Source organism: Carassius carassius, chromosome 39 (genome assembly GCF_963082965.1).
Source record: "Carassius carassius chromosome 39, fCarCar2.1, whole genome shotgun sequence".
NCBI lineage: Eukaryota > Metazoa > Chordata > Actinopteri > Cypriniformes > Cyprinidae > Carassius > Carassius carassius.
Window position 1 is genome coordinate 25,724,547 of NC_081793.1, and position 11,329 is coordinate 25,735,875.

The window sequence follows — 11,329 nt, forward strand, 5'->3', positions numbered from 1 at the left end:
ATTTTTGGGTGAACTAAGCCGTGTTAAGGGATTCTTGAATGTGGAAATGATCACATCCCACCCTCTCCTTCATAGACGCCCTGTTAAAGCAATACAGTTTTGTAGTTTGTTTTACATTATTAAATAGAGTTTGTATAGTGTCGTTTTTTTTGGAGTGAGGTTTGTGCAGTGGTCAAACAGCCACTGAAGTTACAATATACCTATACTCTTTTTAGAGTCTTTTCCTTTTCTTTGATTTGAGTTGTTTTAGTTGGTATGGTTTAGTCCATTATAGGGTCCATATTTTGAACGTCTGCATTTTGGAAATGGCAATTGGTTTGAGCATTGCAAGCAACCCAGGGAAACCCACACAACATTTAGTTCTGGCTCACACAACCAAAATATGACTGTGGATTTTCTGTTGGGGTTGATTTTGCGTTTGCTTATTTAGACCTGCTGATTGGCTCTCTACAGTTCATACTGTTTCAATGCTTTTCGTTCAGCACAGCGTTACTGCCTTTCATTGACTAGTGTTAATGGGTGGGGCCTATTTAGTGGTGGGTGGGGTTTATTTAATCATTTTAGGTCATGTTTTCATTTTGTTGGTAGATAATACTGTTTTATTTATTTGTTTTGTTATAGACTAGTGGTTTTGCTGTTCATTTTCTTTTGTTGATTTTTTTTTTAAAAGTCTACAAATGTCATTGTTTTTCTTATAAGTATATATAGATTCCAGTGTACTTGGTTTCCATTGTCCTTTGTTTTTCCATGTCAGATCCTACTAGTGTCTTGTGTAAATGACGGTAGTACTGTAGTAGCAGGGGGATATAGTTGGCATTTTAAGACCTTTTGTGTGCAATATGAATCTGGTGTAGTGCAAGGTTTGCAGTACTGAAGAAAAGCAACGGAGAGGAAATCACTCAACTGTCCTCCAGTTTTATTTTATTGTTAATGCTCATTTGTCTAACGGTTGTCATGTTTGCCAAATTGCATCTTTTAAAAGCACTTTAAAATGTTACCATCTCAATTGAAAAACGCACTTATTGAAAACTGAAAATTTGCATCTCAAACATCAAATTCCTCACTGAGTTTTATAATTTTTGTTAAGGAGGTTGCATTTTGTAGACTGTCAATGTTGTTGTTTTTTTTGTATTTTGTTTTGCCTTGAATCTGCATTTTTAACCGTTGCTGGGGAAAACACTCCGTTTAAATGGCTCTAATGGAAAGATGTAATGATGATCAGATGTGTGTACAGTTGGTTCTACAGATTGTGTCGATTGAATTGCTGTGTATATGTCGTTCAGTTGCTTACTGTAGACAAGTTTTCACCCCTTGACATAAAACACAAATAAAGTATAGGGTAAAACACACCGGAGTATGTTTTTGCATTTGAGAGTTGCAAACAGCTAAGCTGTTTTCATTTATTATTGCTATAGTAAAATTTCTGGAATGTATCTTTCGGGAATGACCTTGAATTTAGGGATTGTAATGGTTATATACTGCTATACATATATTCTGAAAGATGTAAAACCACATGTAAACATTTGTCCACAGGCTTCTTACTGGGGGAAAAATACTGAGACTAATTACTCAAAATTACATTTATTTTAATTAGTTTAAACAATACATGAAATGACCAGGTGGAGAAAGAATTAAAAAATAAAATGCGGTTTTCTTGGATTAATCAATCTTGAGCGTGCTAATATAACAATTTTAACAAGGTAAAAAGGCTTTTAGAAATAAGCAGTAACGTACAAGTGGTCGAAGTACTATATATATATATATATATATGTGTATGTGTGTATGTGACACTGGAGCACAAAAATATATATATACTTTAAGTCGCTACGGTATATTTTTAGCAACAGCCAAAAAAAAAACCTTCTATGGGTCAAAATTATACATTTTTATTTTATGCCAAAAATCATTAGGATATTAAGTAAAGAGCATGTATCATGAAGGGATTTTATAAATTTCCTACCATAAATATATATATATAAACAGAATTTTTGATTAGTAATATGCATTGTTAAGAACTTAACTTGGACAACTTTAAAGGCTATTTTCTTAATATTTAGATTTTTTGTACTCCGATTCCAAAAATAACAAACCATACATCAATGGAAAGCTTATTTATTCAGCTTTCAGGTGATGGATAAATCTCAGTTTCAGAAAATTGACCCTTATAACTGGTTTTGTGGTCCAGGATCACATGTACAGTATACACATTTTGGGGTCAGTAAGATTTTCAAGTCATAGGAAAAAAACTAAATAATAATGTGGAATAAAAGATTCAGAAAATACTTATGGCATTTACGACATTTAATTTTTAATATTTAAAATTAAAAATAGTATTTTTGTGAATTTTGAGTAAATACTGTTATTTCAAAAAATCACTTTCTCTTTTTTGTATTCAACATTTTTTTTTAAATATATTTTGTAAGTTGCTTTTGGTAAAGTTGTCAATTAATAAATTAATATTAATGTATTAGCGATTGAACTATAAATTGCAGATGGCTGTCACACAATACTTCTGACAATGGATATATAATATATTTTTGTAAATTTTATTTAGATATATTTATATATATATAAATTTACAAAAAAAATTGAATTTATAAAGATCGCAATAAAACTAGTGAAATTATCAAAATGGCAATTTTTCTTTAACCTTTCTTTTATTATCGAGGACATGCAAACCATGCACAAAAATGAAAAACAAAATATATTTACAGAATGAACAATAAGGTAGAAAAGACAATCCACTGATCGCTTTCTTAAAGCTTCACTGACATTCAACTCTGGAATATCTCACAAAAATTACATTACATCTAATACAGAGATTTCCAGCAAATACAGGTCAAGACTACAAAAAGACTGTTGGCAATTAAATGCATTACAGGAATATAAACCTCAAAAGAATTAAAAAACGTTCGTCTGGGTTCAAAAAGTGACTATTCCTCACAGTAACACATTGGCATGTGTTGATCTATAGATTGATAGCACCAAATGTCATCTTAGAAACATACAAAAAATGCATTTCTGATTGCTGTATCTGTGTTATGAGTCTTAGCTTTCAAAACGAAACCATAAATCATGAATGCAGTTAGAGGCAGAAGTCTATAATTCATTTTTTGCTCTAGGCTCAGATACAACATTGAAAAGCCTAACAACAACAGTTTCTTTTTTTCTTTATATCTTAGCACTAAGACCGTCGGTAGGTAGTTCTTCATTTTTCTTTAACGCACAATGTCTTAAACACAATCTCTAAAAGATGACTCACTACTGGTGCAGAAAACTGTGGAAGCCTGTTTCTGCCATGGAATAAAAAATAAAAAGGTTACTTGTGACTTCCCAGCAGGCACCTTGATCTCAATTTGACATCAAAGACGCTATAACTTCATTTTAAATTCAGTTTGGACGGCAATTTCTTCCAGTGGTAATTGGGTGAAAATAGGAGGTTAATTCCACACTGAAATTGATTTAATGTATGTATAGGCCAATATGTTTGACCTTCAATTTACATCAAATCAATATCAAGTTTTAGACATTAGCTTGATTTGCATATTCTGAAAAAAAAAAAAATTCTTACAAAAAAATTCAGAAATTCGTAATTCTGTGAAAAAAGTCAGAATTCATGATTTCATACACAAAATCCATACATCTCACAATTCTGACCCCCCAGCCAAGTTTAAATTTCAGAGTTAAATTCCTGCAATTTAAAAAAAGTCGCAATTACATTTTTTTTATTTTCTTTATTTCCTGTGGCATAAACGGGCTTCCATAGAGAACACCCTTCCCATTTAATCATCTCGTCTGAATCTATATGTCTCAGGAGGAAAGCACTGGTTTAAAGGCAGTACTAGAATGAGATTCATTCAGTAGTTCACAAACACAACCACTTTCTGTCTTTACGCCATCAATGCTACGCTAAAGCAGAATGGATTCTGGGTGACTCTGATAAAAGAGCATGCTACATTATGAGCGAGTCTGACCACAGGAGAGGCAGATTATATAGTGAATATGAATTCATGGAAAGCTATAGTGAGTTGCTGCATAGCCTATATTGGGTTAGCAGTGTGTATGGATTTATTGCGATTAATATTTGCATGATTCAGGTAATATAAAACTGGAAGCCGGAGGAGGCGGAGCTGCTGTTGTTGGATCCCCTGGTGGACCAGGTTCATGAGAGGGATGAGATATTGGAACGGCCTCCAGGTGGCGCTACGATCCTCTGTGATGTACGCCTGGGGATGTGGTCGTCCATTTGAGCGCCTTTGAGTTAAAAAAAATAAATAAATAAATCTTTAGTTTGGAATCACAGAGCTCAGTGAAATGAAAGCACGTCTGCAAGAGCTCCAAATGACATCTACCTGATTTAGGTCACAGAGAAAGAGACTCACAGATTACACATAGCACGACTTTTCAGCAGCATTGTTCTGGATGTACTTTACTCATTCTGTTTCTCCATAAAGATATATATATATATATATATATAACCAAACCAACAAGATCAAACATCGAATGTCTTTTATAATTTGCTGTGGATGATGTAATTAAATTAAAAATGATTGTACAATTTAAAATGACTATTGCATTTTATATATTACAGTATAACATATTTTAAGTGCATTGGCCGTTAAAAGTTTTCAAAGTGTTTTGCATTTTCAAAGCCATTTTTTTATGAAACCTTTTTTTTCCATGATCAAAACAAGAGTTTCTCATATTCAAAATTACATTTTCTTATGATCTCGTCAAAATTTGTAAATCTCTTTTTGTATTGTGATTTAAGTACCAGTCCCATTCACAAGGTGCTTCATTTTAAATGCTTAAACATAGCATGTATATATACGAAATTAAATAGTTAAAAGTAAACATTGTTAATTATATAAATATACCAATCAAACGTCCGAGATTGGCAATTGTTTTTATGCTCACCGAGGCTGCATTGATTTGATCAAAAATACAGTAACAACAGTAATATCATGAAATATTAAAAATGTTACTTTTTTATATTTTAATATTTCACATGATCCTTCACAAGTTTGAATATGTTGATTCAGTGATCAAGAAATATTATAAAGATCTTAAAGTATTAATTTCTTTTTTTTTTTATTAACACTTACCCCAAACTGTATATACTGCATGGAGACTCAATTAAACAGTCCAGTAAAAATTTTAAATCAGTAAAAACTAAATCAAAGGTGCTTACCAGATAAAGTGAACCCGGATTGGTGCAGATTTCTAGCTGGTCCCAGTGGGGTCTTTCCGGGACATGAGGGCCCTCTAGTGGTGGGAGTGGCTGGCACAGATTTGGTCATACTGATGACATCATGAACGGGGCCATCATAGTTTCCTCTAGGAACACCACGAGCATCAGCCATCTGTGATAAAAAATAAATAAATAAAAAAACAAAGACAAAAAATATTATTATAATAAAATAAAATAAAAATGTATGTCTTGAGTCTTTTTAAACTTGAAAAGTCTGTGAGAGATTTCAATCAGTTATTTAACTACTGTGCTGAGTAAGTCAACAGTCATAAGCACAAGACATTCTTACCCTGCCACGGGCCTTGATTCTCTTGTAGACAAAGTCAGGATAGGCTTTTCTGGGAATGAAGCGGCCTGAACCCTCTGTCACATTGAGATTCCCGTCCTCTAGAACGATCCTGCCCTGACTGATGACCACCACCGGGAAACCTCGGCACTCCATTCCCTCAAAGATATTCATCTCCACTGTCTGCGGCGACACATAGATCAGAATCAGAGTTTTACTTTGCACATCCACAAAATTCCAATGGAATATTACAAGGACTCAACAGAATTCTGCTGAGTTTAGACAGAATCCAGTTGTAGAAACCAGCTCTAAACCAACAGGTATTCACAGTGATGTGGGATAAATAAAACAACCATTGTTAATAGGCTATCTCTTTTTGAAATCATCATACCAGATTGTGAGATTTGGCAGAAAAGGTTTTTGTCTCCTTGGTGTTCCAGATGACTATATCAGCATCCGATCCTACAGCGATTCGGCCTTTCCGAGGATACAGATTGAAGATTTTTGCAGCATTTGTGCTTGTTACTGCAACAAAATCATTCTCGTCCATTTTACCGGTTGCCTATGTGATAAAAACATTATTAGAAACTGCGAATAAGACAATGCACTGTCTCAGACAAATGGGAGTTGCAAGCATATGCACAGAAGTCTACTCTGACCTGGGAATTCATGACATAATGAGGATCCACATTTCACAAAGAATGCAAACATACAGCTGTGTGTTTTGCAGTGTTTAAGTATATAATGTTTTTTTTTACATGCATTATTTTTATTTAGTTGAGAAAGAGAGACTGTATTGTGAGACCTACCACAGCCTTGTCCCAGACGATGCTCATCCGCTCCTCGATGCCGTTGGTCCCCTCCGGAATGAGGGTGAAGTTGTCCTTTCCAACAGCTTTCTGTGCCGTGGTGAAGGTGCAGTGAGCGCTGGCCGTCACCTGAAGATCTCCACTGAAACAGTTCATGACGGTCAGTAAGTGTAATGCTTTTCTGAAGACTAAGGGCCGGATTTACTAAACAGAGCAAATTAGGCCGCAATCCCCAAAAAAGTCAAAAGCTGTATGTTTGTTTTACTGTTAGTGTGCAAATTAAAGAACACAGATGTAGTAAGATCATTTCCATTAGGGCCAATGCAATCTAACAAGAGCAGTGCAAATTAATGTAGGGCTGCAAACTAGCAGAGGCGGTGAACATTTAAGTGAAAAGCTCCCCTGAAAAGCTGGTCTTTGGCATGATTTTAGCTGCTCACCAGGACAGCAGTGAGCTGAGGTAATCTGGAGTGCTTGTGTCGGGGCTCAGAGGAGGAGACATGACAAATGCAGCAGCTTTTTCCCAGTTTTTGCTCCAGTAGTGTGAGCCGTCCGTGCCCAGGCTGGCTGCGATTGGCTCTCCATAGATGACCATGCCTGAAAATGAATCCATGCACATGACACAAACATTTGAATCTTTGTGTTTCTGTTACAGTATTATTGAGCTCTATCTACTCTCGTACCCTTTTTCCTGGCCTTGGCGATGACATCAGCAGCTGGTTTGCTCATCACTTTTGTGATATAGAGAGGGCAGTTGGCCTGTTTAGCAATGGTGACGGCTCGATACACAGCCTCAGTCTCCACCTGAAGAAGAACAGCAGAAGTGATGCTGATGTTCACCAGTGGAAGAACAGATCAATCCCTTAAGACTAACCTCCTCCGGGTGGCTCAGGACGTGTCCTTCTGGGCCGGTGATTCCCAGATCCAAAAGGTTCTTTTGTTCCTGAGGTTACAAACAAACACATGCATTTATGTATGGAGAAAGGAAAGAAACAAAGGTATATTTTGGAACGGAAAACAGAGGAAGGTTATTTTTGAAAATAATATAGTTAAAATGAAATGACAGTTGAAGTAATGTAGATTAATGGTGATAAAACATGGTTACCTCCTCAATGATGTCACCGTTTTCAGCATGAACCTGTGCGATGGCACCCAGTTCCCTCATGGCACTGAACATCTCATAGATCTACAGACACCGAGAGTATTAGTTCTTGGAAACAGGATCTAGAAGCCCACTTACATTGCTAAATGTTCAAAAGTTTGGGGTCAGTAAGATTTTTTTAAACAAATTAATATTTTCATTCCGCAACGATGCGTTAGATTGTTCAAAAGTCACAGTAAAAACATTTGTGCTTTCACAAAAGGAATTCTATTTTAAATTATTATTATTATTATTTTTAACTTTCTATTCATCCAAGAATCCTGAAAAAAATGTATCAGGTTTCCACAAAAATATTAAGCAGCTGTTTTCAGCATAATCATTAACATAAATTATCGGAAATATTTCTTGAGCAGCAAATCAGCATATTAGAATGATTTCTGAACATCATGTGACACCGGAGACTGGAGTAATGATGCTAAAAAAAATTACGCTTTGCGTCACAGGAACACATTTTGTTTGAAAAGATATTCAAATAGAAAACCATTATTTTAAATTGTAATAATGTTTCACAATATTAACGTTTTTACTGAATTTTTTATCAAATAAATGCAGATTTGGTGAGCAATAAACAAAAAAACATCTTACAGACCTCATACTTTTGAACTGTAGTGTAAACATGGTCATCTTAATTTTTTTTCATTTTATATATACACCTGTGTATCAGAGCTCTGATACTTGTCCTTATAAGCCATGAAGATCAGGAAGGAGTTCACCCCTAAAACAAGAAACAGAACTGTGTTTTTATAATCTCATTTCTCTTTTTGGAGTTGAATGCAGAATGTGTTTTTATTTGGTTAAAAAGAAACCTAATAAAACCTAATAACGAAGAAAGCAAAAATATCAAAGTCACACCTGAAATCTCACATCACCTTTATCTTTAACCAGATGCTCCAGCTCCTCAAACAGCCCATCATGCCAGCGAGTGATGTCAATGTGCAGAGAGTAGTCACAGCACGACCTATTGTCCGCCGTATCCCTCCACTGGTCATACGCTGCCAATAAACTAGTTCCCGCTTCAGGCACAACATGGTCAACTAAAAGATAAGCAGAGCATGATGATGAAAAATGCACTTCATCTTCATTTTGCATCTCAAGTAAACATATATTGATTTAAGGATGTTTAGATATTTGTAATGGAAAACAAGACAAAAATATTGAGGAGGATAATAATTTTTAGCAATGTGTGCAACATATAATGCCATGATCTGCTCAGATTTAAGACCTTTTTATGCCTTCATTTGTGGAAGGGCAATCTTAAGACCTTTTCAAGACCAGCAGAAACCCTGTTTTAATTGAGTAACTACATGCATTTTGTACTTTAAAAAAAAATACAAAAGTGCAATTGTCACACTGGAGGATAAGTGAAGTGAATGGCAAAAAACTCTTCAGTAAAAGGTGATTAATAATGGTGAAAAACTAAAATACGAATTCACACAACAAATTGTGGTAAATATGCTGGATCCCTTTTCTGCATCACATTGCTGATTTCTGTCTTTTTACAGATAAAAAAAGAAGAAAAAAAAAACATGCCCACATTTGATTTAACATTATGTCTCTGAAAACAAGTGCTGTATATTTTAAAGTATTGTGTTTAGAATGTCATTTACTTAGTATTCTCGTTTATGGGCCTGTAGCATAAAACCAATATCCCATAAAAATATTATGGGGAAAATGTTTAGTGTTCATTTGTTATCTACCCAAATACAGATTATTTGTTTAAAACTTCACCATAAAGGCAAGATTTGTTTTGTGTTTCACTACAACTTTAAATAATGCATTTAAACACAATGATTTCTGTGTCCTAAATGAGTTCATAGCAGTTCAGTGGCTTATCTGAGGAAAGTTGAGCAGAAGAGAAGAGAACAGACAGTGACATCAGACAGACAGACATTTTATCAGACCTGACAAGCTCTTATGCTCTATAATACTGCACAACACACACACACACTTTAGCATAGACCCTCATTTCCGTTTCACTAAATCCATTCTGAGTTTAATGATCTGATAACAACTTTAAGTCTTCTGCTCTCTTCTTCTCTGTCCTTATAAGATGTCGATGTAATGACATACTGATCATGGTGGTTCCTCCCGCTAGAGCAGCTCTGGTGCCGTGATAGAAGTCATCTGCCGGGGTCATGCCCAGGTGAGAGGCCTGTAGACAGGTGTTCACATCGATGCCTCCTGGGATCACTATGTGCCCATAGGCATCCACTGTCCTCACGCCGGTGGGAACAATGAGGTTCTCACCAATCTGCCTTTATGCCAGAATAATAAAACAATACAAACTGCTCGTGAAATCCCTGATTAAATCGCTCTGGATAAAATAATCTGCTAAATGAAATGTAAAATTTATATAATTTAATCAGGGTTGCCAAGTCTTGAGCTACTTTTAAACTGATGCTGTAGGTAATTTTTCCCCCCAGGTGTTAATGGTTTGACATTATTGCATAAATTATATTTGACTGGAATGCATTTATTGAAATATTTTATATTTTACCAATGATAAACCTGAGGGGAGCCTTAATGGAAATAGTCTGTGCTTATGATTACTACTGTATCTTCAAATCCATGTTGAAATTGTTCATAACGCATTTACATACATTTTATGTATGTAAATGGCATATTTTGAGTTTGATTATTAGGCTAAGGTCATTATACAGACCTGGCAACACTGAATATAATATGATCTTGATAAAAAATAAAAATAAGATAATTTTTAACATGAAGTTTAGAATGTTTTCACATGTTTGAATGGCTAATGCAGATTTTTTAAATAATGAAATCTTACTTAATGGTTCCATCTTCCATGTAAATGTCAGCATAAAATGACTGGTCATCATTTACGATTTTCCCACCTTTAATAATAAGTTTATCACTCTGTGGAGAAAAAAAAGAAGACATACAATATGATGTTAGTGCAGCGTGTTATTTTTATAAGTTGTAAGTGATGCAACTTTAAAGTGATCATTCAATTACAAATGAATATACTGTTATCATTTCTCATTTAAATTTGCATATTGCATATCTATTTTTTAACTGACAACAAGAAGTTGAGATATTCAGTGTTAAGATACCCAAAAGATTATATTTAACTAAAATGCTTTAAATTTCACTGAAACCAGCTGACCCAGTTCCAAAGAGCTTTGGATGTAGATATACAGTCATTTCAAAGTACAGAGAGAAAGAGCTCTATAATGCATGCAAATCCTCCTATACAATATTCACCGGTCTTTAAGAAGCTAATCAGAGAGATTATATCATTCAAAAACCAGACATTAAAAAATCCAGACAGAGAATACAAAAGAAAGATAACAGGCAACTCCATTCATCTATAACAACACTTTTCTATTTACTTTATTATTCATGCACGGCTGTTGTTTTGCATCAATGCATAGTGGCTGACAGTTTTCACTGTCCTTTTTTGCACCATTTCTGATGAGTCTAAATCACAGTCCCAGTTACAGGACACCAATGCCCGTTCAGTTAGCCCTGGCATGGATCTATGCCAGGCAACTGGGCTTGTTAGGTCACCCAGGCATGAGACATAATTCACAGTGCTGTTAGACAGAGCCAACCTTAACTTTTGGCACAAAGTCCAAACAGACATGGTTAAATAAAGAAAGAAATTAAATAAACATCCCTATAATTTTGCTAAAGGGTATTTCACCACATTCACTGTGCTGGGGTGGTGTGCATCCCACAGAGCTTCACTTTAATGCAATGTGACACTTCCACAGGTGGCCCATTGTTGGCACGACCAAAATCCCTTCCTAGCATGTCCAATTCTGGGCCAAAAGGGGGCTTGAGGAGAGACGAGACAG

The 11,329-nt window shown here is 35.1% G+C and overlaps 1 protein-coding gene across 2 annotated transcripts in view; it reads right to left on the minus strand.

Moving 5' to 3' along the window:
- Positions 1–3,676: 3,676 nt before the first annotated feature.
- The window catches only part of LOC132121684 (dihydropyrimidinase-related protein 2-like), a 12,041-nt gene continuing 4,388 nt past the window's right edge, over positions 3,677–11,329 (minus strand). For both annotated transcript variants that reach the window (XM_059531359.1, XM_059531360.1), the window contains exons 2-14: positions 10,297–10,385; positions 9,579–9,763; positions 8,378–8,542; positions 8,162–8,223; positions 7,452–7,532; positions 7,221–7,289; positions 7,030–7,150; positions 6,787–6,943; positions 6,347–6,488; positions 5,929–6,099; positions 5,541–5,720; positions 5,192–5,363; positions 3,677–4,254 (exon numbers count right to left, since the gene is read on the minus strand). In XM_059531359.1, coding sequence (XP_059387342.1) covers positions 4,163–4,254; positions 5,192–5,363; positions 5,541–5,720; positions 5,929–6,099; positions 6,347–6,488; positions 6,787–6,943; positions 7,030–7,150; positions 7,221–7,289; positions 7,452–7,532; positions 8,162–8,223; positions 8,378–8,542; positions 9,579–9,763; positions 10,297–10,385 — 1,686 coding nt within the window. In that variant the 3' untranslated portion in view covers positions 3,677–4,162. The remainder of the gene's footprint in view (positions 4,255–5,191; positions 5,364–5,540; positions 5,721–5,928; positions 6,100–6,346; positions 6,489–6,786; positions 6,944–7,029; positions 7,151–7,220; positions 7,290–7,451; positions 7,533–8,161; positions 8,224–8,377; positions 8,543–9,578; positions 9,764–10,296; positions 10,386–11,329) is intronic.